General features: G+C 49.1%; 4 protein-coding genes across 10 annotated transcripts in view; 3 read left to right on the top strand and 1 right to left on the bottom strand.

The window, feature by feature from the left end:
- LOC106935564 (myelin transcription factor 1-like protein) overlaps positions 1-7,297 on the top strand; it is a 49,803-nt gene extending 42,506 nt beyond the window's left edge. Inside the window, exons 21-23 of the mRNA XM_015016093.1 lie at positions 3,148-3,291; positions 5,317-6,925; positions 6,981-7,297. Of these exons, the coding sequence (XP_014871579.1) occupies positions 3,148-3,291; positions 5,317-5,457 (285 nt within the window). The 3' untranslated portion in view covers positions 5,458-6,925; positions 6,981-7,297. The remainder of the gene's footprint in view (positions 1-3,147; positions 3,292-5,316; positions 6,926-6,980) is intronic.
- A 709-nt stretch (positions 7,298-8,006) lies between these two features.
- Positions 8,007-13,884, top strand: LOC106935560 (transcription factor E2F2-like). 2 transcript variants are annotated; one of them, XM_015016089.1, is made up of 9 exons: positions 8,007-8,690; positions 9,162-9,467; positions 9,583-9,623; positions 9,700-9,743; positions 9,815-10,001; positions 11,833-11,982; positions 13,053-13,167; positions 13,233-13,365; positions 13,611-13,884. In XM_015016089.1, the coding sequence occupies exons 1-9, from the start codon at positions 8,574-8,576 to the stop codon at positions 13,637-13,639; spliced, it is 1,122 nt and encodes a 373-aa protein (XP_014871575.1). In that variant the 5' UTR covers positions 8,007-8,573; the 3' UTR covers positions 13,640-13,884. The 2 variants fall into 2 exon arrangements, with proteins under 2 accessions (XP_014871575.1, XP_014871574.1); XM_015016088.1 differs by having other exon boundaries at positions 8,176-8,690; positions 13,233-13,420.
- Positions 13,885-14,078: 194 nt separating this feature from the next.
- Positions 14,079-20,214, bottom strand: part of LOC106935554 (transcription factor IIIB 90 kDa subunit-like) — a 16,891-nt gene continuing 10,755 nt past the window's right edge. The window contains exons 7-19 of one of the 4 annotated variants that reach the window (XM_015016073.1): positions 18,055-18,204; positions 17,901-17,994; positions 16,902-17,028; positions 16,672-16,711; positions 16,470-16,586; positions 15,897-16,175; positions 15,414-15,475; positions 15,250-15,331; positions 15,119-15,171; positions 14,782-15,041; positions 14,663-14,714; positions 14,419-14,584; positions 14,079-14,348 (exon numbers count right to left, since the gene is read on the bottom strand). In XM_015016073.1, the coding sequence (XP_014871559.1) occupies positions 14,317-14,348; positions 14,419-14,584; positions 14,663-14,714; positions 14,782-15,041; positions 15,119-15,171; positions 15,250-15,331; positions 15,414-15,475; positions 15,897-16,175; positions 16,470-16,586; positions 16,672-16,711; positions 16,902-17,028; positions 17,901-17,994; positions 18,055-18,204 (1,514 nt within the window). In that variant the 3' untranslated portion in view covers positions 14,079-14,316. Of the gene's footprint in view, positions 14,349-14,418; positions 14,585-14,662; positions 14,715-14,781; positions 15,042-15,118; positions 15,172-15,249; positions 15,332-15,413; positions 15,476-15,896; positions 16,176-16,469; positions 16,587-16,671; positions 16,712-16,901; positions 17,029-17,900; positions 18,205-20,214 lie in introns of all 4 variants that reach the window. The other 3 variants (XM_015016074.1, XM_015016071.1, XM_015016072.1) reach the window with 3 other exon arrangements.
- Positions 18,593-20,214, top strand: part of LOC106935557 (BTB/POZ domain-containing protein 6-B-like) — a 7,311-nt gene continuing 5,689 nt past the window's right edge. For 2 of the 3 annotated variants that reach the window (XM_015016086.1, XM_015016084.1), the window contains exons 1-2: positions 18,593-18,765; positions 19,393-19,625. In XM_015016086.1, the coding sequence (XP_014871572.1) occupies positions 19,429-19,625 (197 nt within the window). In that variant the 5' untranslated portion in view covers positions 18,593-18,765; positions 19,393-19,428. Of the gene's footprint in view, positions 18,766-19,388; positions 19,626-20,214 lie in introns of all 3 variants that reach the window. The other variant, XM_015016083.1, reaches the window with a different exon arrangement.

The following is a 20,214-nucleotide window of genomic DNA, read 5'->3' as shown; positions in this document are numbered from 1 at the left end:
ACAGCCACTCAGAACTAGCAGTAATCAGCTAGCCGCCATGCTATCAGGAAGTTTTCATTCAGTAACTCTGGATTGTTTATTGTAATGGATCCTGTTTTTGCCTTTGAATGTTAAGTTTTGTTTAGTTTTCTTCTTGAAAAAAAGTTATTTAAAAACAAGTTTTTGTCTAAATTAAGGTAAAGTCATGGTTCCTTTTTCCACATAATGTAACCGGTAGTGTTTATGATAAAAAATAAATAATAATAATTATGTGATCGGTATTGGTGATCGGTATCGGTATCGGCAGGAAAAAACCTGATCGGCACATCTCTAACATTTACCCATCAAGCTGGAGCAGAGTCACAAAACAATGTAGTTGTTTATCAATAAACAGTTAAAATAAAAATAATATCACCAAACATACCACAAACGTTCTCAGAGTGGAATTACATTCAGAAACAGGTTGCACCGGGCCAGCAGGGAGGGGCTACGTGGTGGGACAGACCGATCTGTAGACGGGGGCAGGAGGGACCCCTGCTGGTCGAGACTGCAGATGGTTTTATGTCAACACCCAGTGTGACATAAAACACAGACAATAATAATATTTTTATTGTCTGTAATAATTTTACAGACCAGAAAATGTTCACAAAGGAATCACAACCCAGATATAGAGATTAATTTAAAACGAGGTAAACTCGATCAATAGTAAAATGGTTTGATCAACATCTGATCAGATGTTTCAGTCAATAGAATTCAACCATAAATCATTGATTCAGTGAATCTTTCAATATTAGTTAATTGGCTGGAGTTAGATTATTGATTGATGATTGATCCACCGCCTAAAATCGACTTTTTTGATCAGATTTCAACGTCTCCTGCTCTCTGGTGTAGTCATTGCTGAAAATGACAGATAATCACAGATCTGTGAACCTTCTTCTTTCACTACAACATCTGACCTCTGACCTCTGGTCCAGTTCCTGCTTTGGTCCGGTTTGTTTGTGTTGATGTGAACACAGCAATCGCTCTGCGGTGCGGATGAGAACGACCCAGACCGTTTGGTCTCTGTAATCCAGATTATCCCCAGTAATCTGGCTGTCAGGAATTATTGGGATCCATCTGGACCTGATCTTTGGGTTTCAGTCCAACCCAACCATGTTTTCCTGCAGAGCCACCACCAGCAGGGGGAGCTCTGGGGAAACATGGAGGACTGGACAGTCCACCTGACAGCTGAAGCTTGAAGCAGAAATGACCATTTGGTTTTAATGAGGTTGCTTCACTTCGTGTTCCTCCTGCTTTTCTCTGGAGGACAGTTTGGGTTGATGAAGTTCAGGCCCCTTCTGCAGTCGGTTTCCGTCGCAAGAAGTACATCAGATCCCTCCCCAGTCAGGGCTCATTATGCCTCAGACTCTGCAAAAACCTTCTGAGGTCGGCATTTCCAGCTGCAGATGGACAGAGGTTGGCGGCTCCACAGTGTTAACGTTTGGCCTGAATAAGCGGAGACCTCCAGCTGGCACTGGACGGCTTTGACGCCCTGAGGAGAGGAAATGATGAGCAACGCCTCCGTCTCCAGACAGCAGAGTGACGTTTCTCTGGATGGGAATGGACCCAGAGGTAGTTTGGTCACCTGGTAAGGACGCTGCCTGGACACTTTCCTCTCCACCAGAGACTAAAGACGCAAGAGACTCGATACTTGACTTGGACTTGTGATCTGAGACTCGAGTCTTAGCGCCAATTTTTATAACGTAATGAAGAATGACGACACACAGTATTAGTGGAAGCTAACGCTAAGCGCTGTATAACATGGTATGTAGTAGATGCTAACGCTAAGCGCTGTATAACATGGTATGTAGTAGATGCTAACGCTAAGCGCTGTGTAACATGGTATGTAGTAGATGCTAACGCTAAGCGCTGTATAACATGGTATGTAGTAGATGCTAACGCTAAGCGCTATGCTAACAGGGAGCCCTGAGATGTAGCAGGTGTGCGTTCTGTCTGTCATACCTCGTAAATCCAGTGAAACCGGATCCTTTCTGCGTTGTGCTGGTTGAGGGATCAGGCCGTGACACGGTTCGTCTTTAAAATGTGTGATTTCTCGATTTATTCTGACGAGAACTGACGAGAATAACAAAGATAAAACAACCGTGTTAAAGGATGCCCGCTCCAAGTCCTACGCAAAACAAAGGAACATAACAAAAATTAACTTAATAGATCTATAAATAAACTGAATGTATTTAGATGGAAAATAAACAGCACACACTCTCCCTCAGAACAACATGACAAAAGGGGAGGGGCTAAAGGGCGCAAACAATTTAAAGACAATACCACAGAAGAAGAAATAAAAAGGAGGGGCTTCCAATCTTAAAGTAACAGGTTAAAACAATGACAGTTATTTCAGACAGGTAAGGAGCAATACAAATATCCAAAAAAAAGACATTTTGTGTAATTATAACATAAGAGAAATACAACCAGGTTACACCAGCGTACCTCGTGGTAATGCCCACATCGATGTTACATTTCTTATAAATCCATCATACCTGTAGAAGTTTAATTTTGTGTGTTTTATTTATCGGAAGTTTACGGTAAATAAAAACATAAAATAAGAAAAATTCAGTTATTTCTACGCAGCGTCCAGAAAGAGGTGATGTTCTGCTTGTTGCCCAACAGCTTCGGCCAGCATCCAGTTATTCATGAGCTTTTTTAGGACATATTCCTGCAGTTTTCTAAAGAAATATTGAAATATTAAAAAGGTAGATTAGCTATAAGCACAAAATATCCCGACCAAATTTGTAGTCAAACAGTATTTGTAGTAATAGTGACGCTAAATGGGACTAATGTCTTGTTTACAGTTTGGTAACGATTTTGGAAACAGCAAAAGTCATTTATGTTAATATGTGTGATTAACATAGCAGCTTAATTAAATAAAAATTTCCCATAAACGCCTGAGAAACATAACACACAGGTATGACGGACCGATAAGAAATCTGCTGAGTAAGCAGTATGTGACGTAACATCGATGTGAGCATCACCATAAGGTTTGCTGGACTTACACAGACAGAACACCTGTTTTCCAGATGGAGCCCTTCAAACGATGCGCACATAAGATTTGTTCCAGGTCATAACTGAAACTTATTTTAGCGTTTAATGAAGCGATTTGTCTCCTCTGGTCAGATCACCACCATGGAGACCAGCCTGAAGTCCATGGAGGAGGAGAACAAGGCCATGGAGCAGCAGAACGACTCGCTGCTGCACGAGCTGGCCAACCTGAGCCAGTCGCTCATCCACAGCCTGGCCAACATCCAGCTGCCCCACATGGTGAGGCCCGGACCGGAACCCGACCCAGACCTGACCCGGACCAGAACCTGACCAGAACCCTGCAGATGGATCTGTCAGTGAGCCTGCTGGCCCGGCTGAGCTCCAGCTTCAGAACCTCATGTTTCTGTTGCTCAGGCAAAATTAAACTCTCTGTCCTCTCCTTTTATTTTGAAAGTATAAACTAAGGATGTTTTCACACTGTGTTTGAGGCAACTTCACTTCCTTCCTGCTCAGGTTGAAACCTGCTGAGCAGAAATGTTTACAGAACCTTAACTCAGGGTTCCTCCAGGTTCCTCCGGGTTCCTCCAGGTTCCTCCAGGTTCCCAGGTTCCTCCTGGTTCCTCCTGGTTCCTCCAGGTTCCCAGGTTCCTCCAGGTTCCTCCGGGTTCCTCCAGGTTCCTCCGGGTTCCTCCAGGTTCCTCCAGGTTCCCAGGTTCCTCCGGGTTCCTCCAGGTTCCTCCGGGTTCCTCCAGGTTCCTCCAGGTTCCTGCTGACATGTTTAGTGTTTGTCATGAAGTAAATCCAGCAGTTTTTCCTCATCTGCTTCTTTCTGCTCATGCCACTTGTCAGAACCAGCGGCGCCGGCCGCCATGTTGTTGGTCTGATGTCATGTCGTCTCAGTGTTGGAGGGAGACTCAGGCTAATTGGATAATCTCTGGAAACAGGAAGTTGTCAGAAAGCTTTGAGCAGCTTCCTGTGAGGAAACCTCCACCTTAACGAGGAGTTCATGATCCGGTGTGATCCGGTGAGCTGGGATCTGTTGAGGGGAAGTTCCCAACTCGTTAAGGTGGACGTTGCTGAGCTCCTGACCGAAGCTAATGGATTCTCTGTCCTCCTGTAGAGGGCGCTGCTACACAGAGAGACCCCAGTAAAGCTTAGCTGCACTTTACAGATGCGTCCCAGAGTAAGACTTCATCCTTTATCCAATTATCCTCCTCTTCTTCATCATCACTTCATGACTCTCCACCTTCACCGCTTCATCCACAAAATGAGTCAAACCAGGCAGGAAGCACGGAGGTGGAGGGCTGATGACCTGGGAATACTGGTGGCAGACAGAAACCAGTTTATCCTCTGGAAAATGAACCACAGCGTTTGTTTCTAAATGGATCCACAACTAGTTAAAGATGCTAGCCTAATTGTGTTTTCATTTCCCATTAAACTAAAGGTCAACATTTTTCACCTCGACAATGCATGCTGGGCTGGCAAAACACAAAACGTCTGGATGGAAACAAACGCCTCAAAGTTTTTACGCCCCGTTAACCACAAGAGATCAGCTGAAACAAGCTAACAGGAGCTACTGTTCATTATACTAGCAGGTGCTAACGTCACTAGGAGGAGCTAATGCCACTAGCAGGTGCTAACGCCACTAGCAGGAGCTAATGCCACTAGCAGGCACCAACACCACTAGCAGGAGCTAACATATTTGGCTAGAGCTAACAGGAAATCGGAACAAACTGGAACGTAAAGAACAGATGATTAAAATGACATTGATTCTTCTTCCAGTCTTTGTAACAGTTTTAATATATCAGAGAAAATGTTCTGATTGGTTCTGATGAATCTGGACCTAAAGGTTCTGATAGAACACATCTCTCCCCATCTTAGCAGTGATATTTTCCATTCCACTATCAGAACGGCCATATTGGATTCTGAACGCGGTCAGCTCCTACTGGGATTCACCAGTTTGGGTTTTTTCTAAGCCAGACGGTTCTGATCCATTTAAATCTCCTACAGCTGAAGGCAAACCCATCCTGGTTTCTCCAGAACCTTGTTTGGGTTTTGGTTCTGGATGCAACTGAAAGCTTCACTTCCTGTCGTGTCTCCCCATTCTGTCCATGAACTTCCTGTTTGGCCTCCATGACTGTGTCCATCCATCCTGAGTTCTGCATGCTCCCGGTCGGTTCTGGTTCTGCTGGTACATGTACAGCAATCGGGACCGAAACACTGATCTGGGCTTTTCCTGACGCCGTTCCTGCTCTTCCTGCTGTGTCCGCCTGCGCTGACTGCCGGGTTTGTTCTGCTCCACAGGAACCGATGAACGAACAGAACTTTGACTCGTACGTCAGCACTCTGACTGACATGTACACCCACCAGGACCGGTACCAGAGCCCGGAGAACAAGGCGCTGCTGGAGAACATCCGCCAGGCCGTCCAGGGGATCCAGGTCTGACCGGAGCAGGAAGCCGGTTCCGGAGGATCTGGACCCGGTTCCGCTCCTGTTTCTATCCTCATCAGTGTCTGGTTCTGTTCTCTTGGTTGGTGTTGCTTTGCTTTGGACTCAGACGTATCTCGGTCCGACCCGGTCCGATGTGGCGTCCCGCTCATGGCTGCTCATCCTTCTTTAACATTGTTTACACCAAGACAAACTGGGCTGTACTGGTCAGACTGGGAGCCTGAACGTCTGGAATCAGACTCTGACGTTCCGGAAATCCTTCTGAACTTCTGCTGCAGATCCCATCATCCCATTGGGCCGCCTCCTTTCAGGCTTTTATTTTGAAATGCAAACGGCTGCAGGAAATGTAGGAGACAATCTGCCACCTGACTGGACAGTGGAGACCAGTGGAGACTTCCCAGTGGAGACCAGTGGGAGGAACTGAGTGGGAATATGCAATTTCTTATGAATCAAGGAGCAACGAGCTGAAAGCTGTTTTTACTGACGATTGATGTTTGTATGAATCTTTTCCTACATGGTGTTTTAGAGCCGCCTCTGTTCCATGTTTAGGTGTTTTATTCTGAGCTTCTGTGGATCTACAGGGTCAAAAGTCCTCCAGAACCGGTCCGATGGAGGCTTTGGGTCAGAACCGATGGGACATTTCCTCATCACACCTCATCATGCATGCACTTTATGGAAGCACGTTCCAGTATCGCCGCGCCATTGGTCCAGTTCATCCCTGAAAGGAAAACTCCGCCTCTCGCCTCCTTTTATGGTCGGTACCAGGTGAACCCTGACCTCCAGGGTCGCTGGCTGAGGTTCTGCTGCTCAGCCCGGCCGGGTCCAGGAGGAACCTATAGCTCCACCTGATGGGAGCCGTTTGAAACGTCACAAACTGGCAGCAACAACTTCAGGTTATTTAGTTTTTACAGGAAAGGAATGGACTTCAGCTTCAAAGTCACATTTTCACCCACATTCAGAAATGTCGAGTAAAAACTTGTTAAATATTTAGCTGGAAATTTGTTGCTAACTAAATGTTTAGCTTCAAGCTATATATTTAGCTCACGAACTAAATACCTCATTAACTGTTGAGTTTGAAGCTAAATATTTAGCTGTTAGCTAAATGTGGCGAAATGTTTGGTTTGAAATTGTGATGTTAATAGATGAATAACTCGGTGAAAATATAAATTTAAAAGATAAAAACATCTTTTTCTGCTACGACTGACTAAATAATCCAAATTATTGCTGTTCATTTTTCCGAACGGCCGCCTTTGTTCACGGCTTTTCTGGAAGAGAACCCAGAAGTAGATCTCAGCTCAGTTCTATATAATCCGATCGGTTTTATGAGAAGAACAATAATCCATGCTTGGGATTTCTTGGATGCGTTTCCAGGATTAAACGTTTCCAGCTGAAGGGACCTCGGCTGGGATTATCATTCCCGTCTCTGCCTAAAAACAGGAAGCGGTGTCATTCCCAGTAAGCCTGGGTCGGATTCGTCCGTCCCTCCTCATCTGGGATCGCTGGGCCTCCGGCTACAGGAGGAGTTTTCCTGAAGGAAACGGATCTGCGGCTTCCTGCTTTGGTTTTCCTGCAGAACGGAGGAGTTAAAGCACAATTTAAAGATGTGAACACGCCTGAATGAAGAACCTCACCTGAAATAATCTTTTTATATCTTTGATTTCTTTCTTCATGTCAGACTTCCAGAAGCTTTTTTCCTACCAGACAGCATGACTTCCTGCTGACACCTTCAAGGTCACCAGGTTCCGTTTCTGTTGAATTGTGGAGTTTGTACAGTTTCTATCATGTTGGTGTTGCCATCTGTTGCTCTGAATAAATCCTGTGTTGCAACACCTGCAAAGAGCCTTTGTTGACCTTCATGAACAGCTGCAGGTTCTCCTTCCACATGACTTTACTGCAGGTGATTGAAGGTTTAATGTTTTTGTCCCACATGAAGAAGTTTCTGCTCTGGGATCTGAATCATCACAGGTTCATCGTGTCAACTGTAAGTCAGAAGGTCCAAAGTTGGTCATTTTATTAGGTACGCCTTGCTGGTACCAGGTTGGACCCGTTTACCTCCAAAGCCACTTTACACCATGTAGATGGAAGGTGTCTGAAACGTTCCTGAGACGTTTGGAGTCTGACAGCATCAGGCAGTTGGATCTTCATCACAATAACAGTCTTCAGTCAGAGGGGTTTTCAAAGTCACTGAAATACTGACCTCTATAGGAGATCAGTAATCTGAGTAATGTGAGATAAAACATCTAATTTCCCTCTGGGATTAAGATTTTTAATTGAATTATTAAAGAAAACTGAATCAATGTTTTTCATCAAAATATTAGTTTGAGGCTGTTCACACTGGTGCAATAAAACTATTTTATTATTTACACTGGAAATTAGCTTGAAAATAATTCATCACAATCTCGATCTCAATATTTTAAATCTCTGAATTTGGGATTTTAACAAGGATGTGTTTAATTTTGAGAGCTAATATACATTATTGTCACACAATATAGTTTACCTAATGTGTATTATTTAATCCTTTAAAGAATTAAAAAATATTGACCCTTTAGTCCTAGACCAGGGGAGGCCAGCTCCAGGCCTGGAGGGCCGGTCTCCTGCAACTTATAGATGTGTCTCTACTTCAACACACCTGAGTCAAATAAAGAGGTCATTAGTAGGACTCTGGAAAACCTGACTGCACTGAGGAGGTGTTTTCTCCCTGACTCCCCGTTAACATGTACAGCTCACTGGCTTCCAGTTCCTCTCCCAAGATGGCCGACAGGGTGGCGTCAGACAGCCGATGCGGTCTCACATTTGGCTGAAAAAAGCACCATGCTTACCAGAACCAAAGACATAAATACGCATTTATATGTTTATAAATGCGTATTTATGTCTACAACCAGAACTTTGAAGGAGTTGGAGGAACCAAAGACCAACAAGTTGAAGGTGGTGAATTTCCTCCAGGACAGCAGAGGGCGCCAAAAGGCGCCAAGGCACCACTTCCGGGGTGAAAAATCCCCTTCCGGTGGGTAAAAAAACAAACTGGACCGCGGTGACTCCAGCAGAACTTAAGTGGCTAACCGTGGCTGCTGAATGAACAGGCGGTTCAGTTCGGCTCGGTTCGGTTGGTCAGTATGGTGAAGTGTGTGGTCTCCGGCTGTCCGAACCGGGTGGACGGGTCCAATCATGGAGTGTTAAACGGAACCCAGAAACAATTCTTCACGTTCCCGCAAGATCCAACAAGGGTCAAGGTAGGTCCAGTTTCATACCGGTACCGGAATTTGGAAGTTACGGTCCGGTTCGGTCCAGTTAGTGAGTTAGAAAGTCAAAGTTACTGAGGTTGCACAAAGACCTGGAGTGGACCACACTAGAACCGGACCAGTTCCAGCCTAGATTTAGTCCAGGCCAGGAACCGGCCTCCGCTGGGTTTCCCTGGAACCGGTTCATCAGGTCCAGAAGGTCCCGGATGTCCAGATCAGGATAATGGTTCCGCTCTGTTTGGAGTATCAGATGACGTTAAACTGGACTTGGACGAAATGTTCTGTTCGGTTCTCCGGTGCTGTTTTGGTTCTTCACTGGAAAACCACGTGACCTTTGACCTCTGAACCCGGAAAGAACCAATCAGGACTGACCTGACAAAGATCCGTTTAGAGAATGAATCAGTTCCAGAGAGCCGGAGCTGGTTCTGGTTGGGTTCTAAACGAGTCGTTGGGTCCTTCCAGGTGTGGCTGGCGGCGCTGCGGCAGGCGGACCAGCAGAACCAGAACCAGAACCTGATCTGTGAGGACCACTTCCTACCAGAGGACATCTTGTCGGGTGACGTCAGCGCCGACGCCATTCCCATCATGCCTCCCTGCCTGGACGGGCCGCTGGACCCGTTGGACCGGTGGGGAGCCGGGTCGGAGGACGACGAGGACCAGTGGGTCGGAACCGCCGGGCCCGGTGAGGAAGAGGAGGATGAAGCCTGCCTTCCCTTTAACACCAAGATGGCTGCTCCAGAACTTCCTGCTCTGGACCCAACAGAACGGGTCAGAACCTCCAGCTGGACATTTACTGATCCGACCGACCCAGTTCTGCTGGATCAGAACCGGCCCAGTTGGCTCCCAGTAGAATTGATAACTGCTGTTCTGTTCCCACCTGCAGAACCCGGCTCTCAAAGCGGTGCCAGAAGGTCCGATTCTCAGGTAAGCGGTTCTAACCCGGTTCCATAGTGGTTCTGTCAGAAGTTTCCGGGTGGTATTGACTCGTGTCTCCCTACAGCCAGCAGCAGCAGAACGGGCCGATTCGGACCCAGACCCGGGAAGGTTGGTTCCGTCGAGTGGCGGTGGCGTCCGTGCGGTTCTGCGGGTCTCTAACCGGGCCATGTTGTCCCCAGACGTGTCACTGCTGGTTCTGACCCGGCGGTTCCTGGACCTGTTCCTGACGGCGCCGGACGGCTGCCTGGACCTGCGCAGCGCCATCGCTAGCCTCAGGACGCGCCGCCGCCGCGTCTATGACATCACCAACGTGCTGCAGGGCGTCCAGCTCGTCCAGAAGGAGTCTGTCAACCGGATCCGCTGGATGTGAGTGATCCGGTTCCGGGTCTGCCGCTCTCATGTGACGTCACACTTCCAGGAACTTTATAGCTGACAGCCATCTTGGTAGGCGGTTGCTATGGAGTTACTATGACAACACCAAACAAGCCACAGGCTTATAAGCAGCCCTCTCCTCGTTTCTAACTTCTAAACTATTTGAGTTCATTACTTTCCGAGTTCTCCACTGTGGAATACTAAGATAAACATCAGATATTTGCTGCCATTATTTACTATCTTAGCTAATGTAGCTTTTATCTGCTAGCTAAGACAGACCTGTAGCCTAGCTGTTGCTACACGTTCTTACTCTGCCAGTCACCTGAACCTCATTAATCGCCTGCAGAGATCGTTCGTTCTTTATGAATCCATTGAAACTTTGATGGTTTTGCCCGCGGTTTCCAGGTGAAGCTCCTCCATGTTGCACTCTCACTTGCTCACTAGCTAGCTAACTTTATCGTAGCAGCAGATCAGAGGCAGCTTGTCCACATCCCGGCAGCTATTTTCTTTATGCATCTTTCTCCTCATTGGTCCAAAGTGTTGCATATTTTCTGTTGTTCTGGAAGCCGTGTTATGGCTATGCTACGATATGCTCTGCGCTGCCTACCAAGATGGCCGATCACTTCTTGTTTGGGAACTATGAATTAAATCTGGAGTCATTCGGAACCGGTCACATGACTCCGGTGTTCTGTTTATCTGTGCTACCCGTAAATATGTCCTACCTGTGGAAGTTTTGTTTCCTCTGTTTTATTTCATTGCAAATTACAGTAAGGTTTATTTAATTTATTTTATTCCTGGCTTAATTAAGCTGCTGTATCACTTCATGTTTTTAGTTTACATGACAGCAGCTTGCAAATATATTTATAAGCTTTAGTTGTCGTCTGCAATGTCGTTACTGTAAACAATTCATTGTTTGGCGGTTGATCGGGACAAGATACGTTGTTTTGTGGGCTTTTTGTCCCTATACTTTACAATATTTTAGTTTAATTATACCCTTTATTATTAAACTTTGCTAAATACATGTTGGTAGCAATGTGGGATTGAAGCTGTAACAGCCGTGTAATATTAATTGCATCCCATCATTTCAGTGACCTGTGCAGTTCGGTGGACACATTGTGGCTGCTTTTAATAAAGTCTGTCATAAAACGTATTCATGCGCGAAAAAGAGTCGCAGTGATCTGTCACGCCAATGTATTTAAAATAATTTTAACAGGTAGGATATTTTAATAAAAGGATTAGTGCATACATCTATAGCTTTTCATTTTAAACGGGTAGGATATTCAGATGAAGGAAGTGATCTTCTTGTGGTTTCGTCGTAAATTGTTCCGATGCTAAGCTAACCGTAACTGCTAAGCTAACCGTAACTGCTAAGCTAACCGTAACTGCTAAGCTAACCGTAACTGCTAAGCTTCCACTTCACTCAAATAATCCAATATATTTAACATTAACAAACCGCTGTAGTTTGTAAACATGACGGTAGCAGTTTTAGACGGGCAGCACGGACAGACAGACTCAGCCATCTATCTGTGATATGGTAGGAAAACCTGACGAGGTAGCACAGATAGTCAGAACACCGGTCCAAACCCAGAAAAACCCTGTTTCCTTGCTTCCTGTCTGTGAGTGGTTCTGGTCGGTTCTGATGAATCCGGACATTCAGGTCGGACTCAGTTCCTCCTTTCTGAACGAACAGATTCTGAACTGTTTGTTCTGATGGTTCTGTGGGGAATCAGAGGTCCAGTTTGTTTCTGTGTATTTCGGACCTGTAACGCGACCAGAACCTCAGTTTCTCCCAGTATCTCCAGTGAAACCATTATGTTGTGTGCAGAGGAAGCAGCCCCGCCTCCAGCTACCTGGGTCAGAACCGGGCCCAGTCCAACATGGCCGACCTAAAGCTGGTGGAGGAAACTCTGGACTCTCTGATCCGGACCAGCGCCGAGCAGCTCTTCCACCTGACCGACGACCCGCACAACTCCAGATATCCTTCAGTCCGGTCCGGTTCGGAGTTTCTGCTCCTCCTCGACGATACCAGGGAGACCAGGCTGATGGTTTTAACAGGTTCTGGTCGGTTCTGAAGGGTTCTGCTCACTAGTATTGGAAGCCATGAAGTTTAAGTTTAATATTTACTGAAGGAAATTCATCCAGTGAAACATTTTACGGCCGACAGCTGATGTTCGATGCAAAACAGCAAATGATAACATTTCAAAGACAAATGAGGAAAACGTGTTGTGGTGTCGACGCCCTTTGCTGCTGATCAGCATGGGAACCCAATCGGCTCACCTGATGCAAGTCACAAATAAGGACCATGTGATGAACTGCCTCCACATGTGACATGAATTAACCAATGAATGATCAAGTTGGTGCTTTAAAAGCCACCTGGTAGTTTATCTTCTCAACGGTGAAGACAAAGCAGCTGCCTGAGGTCAGATGCCGTTATTGGCCAACACCACACCTCCAGGGCATAAAGCCCCCCCACCCCACCTTCAAAGACCTCACTGTCCGTTTCAACGCTGCGGAACATTAAGAGGTTCTCCAGGCAGGGATCGGTCAGGAACCTGTCTGGACCTGGGGCAAGAGAAGAACTGGACGGTTAACGGGTGGTGGGGAACTCCACATCAAACCTCTAAAGACCTGGAGACCGGCACCGAGGTCTGGGTCCGAGGCCCGGCACCGAGGCCTCGGTGCCGGGCCTCGGACCCCGGCTGCTTTCCTGTTCTGTCTGTACATTAAAACGTTTCTGCTGAAGTGATCGGGTCTGGTTCTGTTGGGCTCAAACTGAAACGTCCTGCTGCTCCATGTTGGTCGTTTAAATATCTGCTAAACATGAAAGGAACCAGTAATGGTGAGCAGGATCCTCGGATCAGAACCGGACCAGAACCCTGCTGGAAGGAGGGGGTATCGGGATCGGTTCTGGACCCGATACCCCCTGGTCTGGTCACACTTTTGGACCTTTAGCAGAACCAAATGTTCTGGTTCTGGTCCAGGTTCAGAACTTGTCCCTCTGCCTTTGGATCAGAACCGGTTCTCCTTGACAGCAGTCCGGTCCAGGCTGGCATACGTGACCCGGCAGGACCTGGTCGAGCTGCAGAACCTCCAGAACCAGACGGTTCTGGTGGTGAAGGCGCCGGAGGAAACTAAGCTGGAGGTTCCGGCTCCCTCTGAGGTGAGCAGAACCACAGACTGGGTCGGGCCGGGTCACAATTAAACTGAGGTTCTGTTCTGATCCAGGACAGCATCCAGATCCACCTGAAGGGCGGGACGGGTCCGATCCGGGTTGTGACCTGCGACGCTGGAACCGCTGGAGAAGCGGGCTTTTCTCCCCTGGAGGAGAGTCGGATCAGAACCTCTGAGCTGCACACAGGTAGCTTCAGAACCGAGCCGGGTCCACCAGAACCTCTGACCTATTGAAGAAACCAGTGAGTTCTGGGTCCAGGTTCTGGTTCTGTTGGTACCTCAGAGGTTTCAGCTGAACCAGAACCGGGTTCTGCTCCGTTTGGACCCGACTGAATAGTTTGGGTCATCAGATACTCCAGAACCTGGTGGTTCTGATGACACCCAGCTGTGATTGACTGACTGGTGATCAGGTGACCCCTGTTCTGGTTCCAGGTCAGCAGAACCGGGTCCAGAGCGCGTAGCTCCAACCGGGCCAGCGGGTGGCACTGCAGGCTGAGAACAGGTGGAACGATCCAACACGGCTTTACAGAGGGACCGGACCGGAACCAGGGACCGGACCGGAACCAGGAGTGAAGTGATACTGGGACCTTTATTATTATTTTTATTTTTTTTATTTCCTGTTTGGTTCTGGTTTTGTTTTGAGCTCAGAACTTTCAGACAGAACCGGGCCGGGATGTTCTGAAATAAAGAGTAAATAAAACCTGGACTGGTTCTGAGTCTCTGACCCGTTGAGCTGCTGCAGCGGTTCTGAAGGCGGATCCCTAAAAGGTTCTGACCTGCTGGACCGGCAGTTCCACAGAACGACAGAACCAAGTCTGGACCTGCAGAGACTGGATCCTGGTTCTGGACCGGGCCTCTGGGTCCAACCCGTCCTGGAGGAATGAAACTGAGCAGAACCAGAACCGACTGGACTTTCAGTCCGTTTATTATGGAATGTTTCTGCTGAGCCATGATTCTGTTCGCGTTGCACATTTCATCATCAAAATACAGCAACACACACTTCCTGTCACATGCTGGTTCTGCCGGTTCCGGCTCGGTCCGAGTCACCTTAAAGGGAAAAGTTCTGCTAAGCTCCGGTTCTTCCATCGCTCTGCTGGCCTCTGATTGGCTGGACGGAGTTTGTTCAGGGTGGGCGGAGCTAAAACACCTCCTCTTCCTCACAGCCGTAATCTGGAAAAGATGGATGCATTGGTCGGTTCTGGTTCTGGTTCTGATGGGTCAGGGAAAGTTGTGGACCGACCTCCAACCAGCCGCAGTGCACTGACGCAGTCTTCCTCTGCCGCCTCCTCCTCTTCCTCTGTCTCCACTGGGGGTGGGGCTTCAGCAGGGGCGGGGCCTGGGACAGCAGCAGGAGGAGCTTCAGGTACGGCCTCTGATGCCGTTTCCGTGACGACTGCTGTTTCCACCTGAAATCGATGAAACAAAATGGAGTCAGGAAGAACTGACTGACTCGGGGTGTCCTGGTCCGGTGATCCGGGGTTTACCTGTGGAGCAGCTTTCTTTTTCCGTGGTGTGGAGGAAATGAGGCGCCGGAACCTGGAACAGGAAGCAGGAAGTTAAGCTCTGATCACCGATCAGGCAATCGATTGCTCGGGTCTGATACCTCTTGGTCATCATGGTGGCGCCGGCAGACAGCTCTGCATTGGCGTCGCCAGCCTTCCTGCGGCGGCGGCTCAGGCGTTTGCGCGGGGCAGCGGCGGCGCCCCCTGGGGGCTCGGAGGCGGGACTTCCTGCTGGCTGGTTCAGGTCTCTCAGGACGTCATAGTTGATCTTACTGGAGATCTTCTTCCTCTCCAGCATCTTCTCGATGGCCTCGCCCGCCGTGGCAGCCTCAATCTGCTCTCGCTTCTTGTATTTCTTCTTCTGCAGATGGGGAAAGGTCAGAGGTCAGAGCAGGCAGCCGGCCCCTGCTATGCAGACTGTTAGACTCTGTTTCCAACCTTCTCCTTGTAGGTGCCCTGCTCCTTCTCCTTGGTGATTCTCTCCTCCTTCTCTGTAAACACAAGCAGCCAATCAGGATCCTCCGTGTTTAATCAGCCAATCAGGATCCTCCGTGTTGACCGGTCCTCACCCTTCTGCTCCTTCAGGTAGTCTGCGTTCTGCTTGGTCCAAAGCTCAGTCTTCACCTCCACCTCCTTCTCATTCAGGATGTACTGTAGCAGACAGCAGCAGCCAATCAGAGGCCGGCGTGATGACAGCCAATCAGCATGCCTCTGACTGGAACCAGGCGCTCACCTTATCGATCTCCTGATCATCGATTCCTTCCAGGTCCAGCTCTCCACTCGGGGATGGATCCTCTGGAAAACAAACCCTCAGTGACATCACAGCGCCCTTTGCTAGATGGTCACGTAACCATGGTGATTTTTCTTTAAAGGTTTTATTGGCTCTAGTGGCCTTTTAGTGAATTGGCAGGAAAGTGGGTAATGAGAGAGAGGGAAAAGGCAAAGGTCACCAGGCCGGGAATCGAACCTGCGATGGCTACGTCCAGGACTTCCATGTGCTTAACCGCTGCGCCACTGCAGCACCTCGTAACCATGGTGATTAATGATTTAACTAGTTACTAGTCTGTAACTATGCTGACTTTATGACCCACTGATGGTTGTTTAGTAAAGGTACTGGTTTTATAATGATGTAATAACTGGTAATTGATGATGTAATAACTGGTAATTGATTATGTATTACCACATGGTGATGGAATAGTTCCTGATTAGTTTGTACCATCTGGGTTCTGGTCCGGTTCTGGTAGATTGAAGGTGTGAAAGCTCTCCTGGAGGCCCAGGCTGGCGTTCCCCAGGATGGAGGCCAGAGAGGCGCCCTGGGCGGGTAGCCCGGCTCCCTCCGTTTCTACTTCCTGTGGCGCCCTGCCCCCCTCCTCCTGGATCACCTGACACAGGAAGTCCTGCGTCAGCCGCTGGGCGGCGGCCTGCAGGTCGGCGTCGTCCCCCTCCTTGTCCTCCGGGTCGGACGGAGAGGACAGGACGTCCTCATCCTCCGGATCTGAAACCAGGGAGAGCAGCGGACTTTATCTAGGGCTCCATCTTGGCTCAGGACAAAGAGGAAACCCTGAGGAACTCCGTTTAAAGCCGCAGTGAGGATGTAAACGACCTTGATGTCGCCTTCGCCCTCAACATGCCTCGTCTAGATCGTCCTTCTGTATCCCACACAGTTTTAATAAAACAGAACCAGAGCGGCTGGAGCCTGAATAACCAATCTGGTTTCTGCTCTCCCACTCATGGATCAGTTCTGGTTCTGGTTGAGTTGTGCTTATGTGTGACCTGGTCTGAACTGAACCTGCTGTGGTTCTGGACGGACCCATTTCCTTGGCGTAGGCGGCGTAGATCCCCCTGAGTTTGGGCCGGCTCTTTTCCAGCTCTGTCTCGATCTCCTCCTTGTAGCAGCTGATTTCTCCTGGTGGAACCAAAGCAGACGGAGTTGGATCACTGGCTGCTCCCACTCAACCCGGTTCAGCTTTCCTGAAGATTCCCGGCCTGACCTTCGACCTCATCCAGCTTCCGGGCCAGCTCCTGCTCCAGCTGCAGAGGAGGATGTTAAATCCACTTCAATATTTGATCTGAATCTATCTGTGATCAACTGGTCTCCCCTGGCTAACCAAGAGGACAACAAAGACTGAACAGGTCCAAACTGAGCATGCTCAGAAACACCCGACTGCAAAAACATTCATCGCTTTAATGCCCCTGGCCAATCAGAGGCCAGGAGATCTACCTGCTGCATCTTGACTTTGTGCTGGCCGGCAGTGAAGGACGGCGGATCACATTCCTGCTCCAGATCCACCCGCATGAACTCATCGATGGTCAGCTGACTGGTGGGCGTGTCCTCAAACTCTGTTAGCCTGCAGGGACAGAAGGAGGGATCTGATGGGATCCACTGACCAACACTGTCACATTTTTAATAACTCCATTCAGAAAGGAAGCGCTAGCTAAAGGTGGGATTTACTGACTGGGATCCAATAGGATCAACTGACTGCTACATGGATCTAGAATCCACTGGCATCTTCTTATATCTCCATCCATCCATCTTCTTCCTTTTATCCGGGGTCGCGGGGTCAGCAGCCCAGGTCGGGAGGCCCAGACTTCCCTCTCCCAGCCTCTGTTCCAGCTCCTCTGGGGGAATCCCGAGGCGTTCCCAGCCGAGGATCATCGTCCCTCCAGCGTGTCCTGGGTCTTCCCCTCCTCTCAGTGGGACATGATCTCCTCACCAGGGAGGCGTCCATCCTGACCTGATGCCTGAGCCTCAACTGGCTCCTCTCGACGTGGAGGAGCAGCGGCTCTGCTCAGAGTCCCTCCTGGACGACCGAGCTTCTCTCTCTAGAGCCCAGACACCCGTTTCGGCCGCTTGTATCCGTGACCTCGTTCCGTCGGTCACGACCCAAAACTCATGACCATAGATGAGGGTGGGAACGTAGATGACTGGTAAATCATCAGATCTACTGAGTGGGATCTTATGGAGCGTATTGTGATCTCCTGGTTGGGACCGATCCTGTGATCCTGGTGGATCCAGACGGATCCACCAGGATCTAGAGACTGAACTAGTGGTAATGTTCTCATATCTTTAATGTTAGCTTGGAATCATAAGAACCTATTAGGATCCACTGACCTCTGGCAGTAGATCCCTGTGATATCATTGGATCCCTAGGAGTCTGGTTAAAAATGATCTTTATCTACAGGGATCCATTCTGCAGGGATCCACTGGGATCTCACTCACCTCTTCCTCAGAGTGGTCTGGCACACCTTCACCACGCCGATCACGTCCTTCACCGAGCGCCGAAACTTGTGCATCCGAGCCGCTACCAGGAGAGCTGGGGGGGGGACCGTCATGAGCCACATGAATGTTGCTGTTGCCATGGTGACAACCTTACCTGCTCCACAGAGCCCAGACGGTCGGCGACCCGTGTGCATCCAGTCCCTCTTCATCCTCTGCACCAGGCGGAGCGCCGTCATGGAAACCTCGTGGTTCTTGTCTCCAAACTCCAGCATGTGAGCGAAGCGAGGGATGTACAGGCACGGGTCTGAGGGGGCAGGGTCAGTCACTGCAGGTATTGATGCTGCAGCAGGTACCTGAATACCCGACCACAACCTCACTTGGCTCAAATGTTTCCAGATCTGACAAATTCAAGATGGCCGCCATAGAAAATTTATTTGTGCAACAAATTTGCCAATATTTATCACAGATGATGAAACTATATGACTATGCTGGATAAGGTTATAGAAATCATATTTACTGATATTTTTCAAGATGGCCGCCATGAATCAATTTCTGCGTTAAAATCACTAAAATGAGTTTGGTGTGAAATTACAGCCTGAATTTTTTCAGCATTAGAAATTCTTTGTCTTTTCTGACCCAAAGGATCAGAACCAGAACCTCATCCACTTCACTCACATTCTGAACTACAAACCTGATCATAAACCACTTATGGGTCAGAACCAGAACCGTTACTCTCCCTGCAGGCTCATGGCTCCCCCTGCTGGAGAAGCACAGGAAAACGAGCTGGACCCAAGATGGCGGCGGGAGGCGGACAGCAGCGCGAGGACAGGTTTTAATCCGGACTGAACCGAGGCGGGTCCAAAAGGTAACACACACAGATGAAATGTGCACGAAACGGACGGGTTCGGTGCGCTTAGTGAGCCGCTGCTAACTGACCACAGACCCGAGCAGCAGAACCGGACCACAAGCTGGTTCTGGAGTCAGAACCGCACCGTTTTGGTTCTGCTCTGCAACCGGACCGGGTGTCTGGTGGGCCCGTCAGTTCGGGATAAAACGGAAAGGTGCTGCGAGGTTCCGATAAAAGATGACAGCCGAACCCAAACTGGATCTCCAGGTCTGATCAATAACCAGTGATTCCAGGATCTGCTGTTTGGATTGACCTGCAGAACCTCCAGGCTCGGTTCTCCAGAATCTTCCGTCTGTCCCGTCCAGATTCCCTAAGTAGTCCCACCAGGGCCGGCCGAAGGCATATGCGAGTTAAGCAGCTTTTAGGGGCCCCAAGAAAACCTTATTTAAAATAACACTGAATAAATCCTGATGCTGAAAAATAAAACATTCACTTGTTTACTGTGAATTTTAAGTTAAAATGACATTTAGAAACCAGAGGGACCAAACTGGGACCAGCAGAACCAACCGGACCGGACTGGTTTAGGCTCCTTTGTGCTCCCAGCTGTTTGGATAATCTGAATTATAATCCCTCTGACCTAGACAGGAAGCGGCCATGTTGTGATGGGAGGAAGAGGAGGAGATGGCAGCGGAGCTTTTCTCCACCAGCCTTCCTCACGGCGAGGACGAGGAAGAGGAGGAGGACACAAAGAAGAACTTCGTCCAGCTGAGCGAACCCAAGGAATCCGCCAAGCGGAACGCCATCGGCATCGACGACGATGATGATGATGATGATGAGAGACTCAGCTGGCAGGGAGCCCACCCCACCCTGAGGGAGAGGTAAACAACAACATGGCGGTGTGGGCGGGGCTTCACCACTTCCTGTGCTGAAGACAAACATCACATTCCACCATGTTTCAGTTTATTTAAGTTCTGGTCCCAGTTTGGACCGGTTCAGAACCATATATTACTTTCAATGTGAACCGGGTCCAACCTGGTCAGACAGCACCACTTGAACAGTACCCCCTGCTGGCAGGTGACACGGCGCCCCCTGCTGGCAGGTGACACGGCGCCCCCTGCTGGCAGGTGACACGGCCCTCTCTGCTGGCAAGTGACATGTTGGCAGGTGACACGGCGCCCCCTGCTGGCAAGTGACATGTTGGCAGGTAACACATTGGCAGGTGACATGGCGCCCCTGCTGGCAAGTGACATGTTGGCAGGTGACATGGCACCCCCTGCTGACAGGTGACACGGCGCCCCCTGCGGGCAAGTGACATGTTGGCAGGTGACACGGCACCCCCTGCTGACAGGTGACACGGCGCCCCCTGCGGGCAAGTGACATGTTGGCAGGTGACACGGTGCCCCCTGCTGACAGGTGACACGGCGCCCCCTGCGGGCAAGTGACATGTTGGCAGGTGACACGGTGCCC

Source organism: Poecilia latipinna, unplaced genomic scaffold, assembly GCF_001443285.1.
Source record: "Poecilia latipinna isolate Pla-1442-1.1 unplaced genomic scaffold, P_latipinna-1.0 Scaffold1979, whole genome shotgun sequence".
Lineage (NCBI taxonomy): Eukaryota > Metazoa > Chordata > Actinopteri > Cyprinodontiformes > Poeciliidae > Poecilia > Poecilia latipinna.
This window is presented reverse-complemented; position numbering and strand designations above follow the sequence as displayed.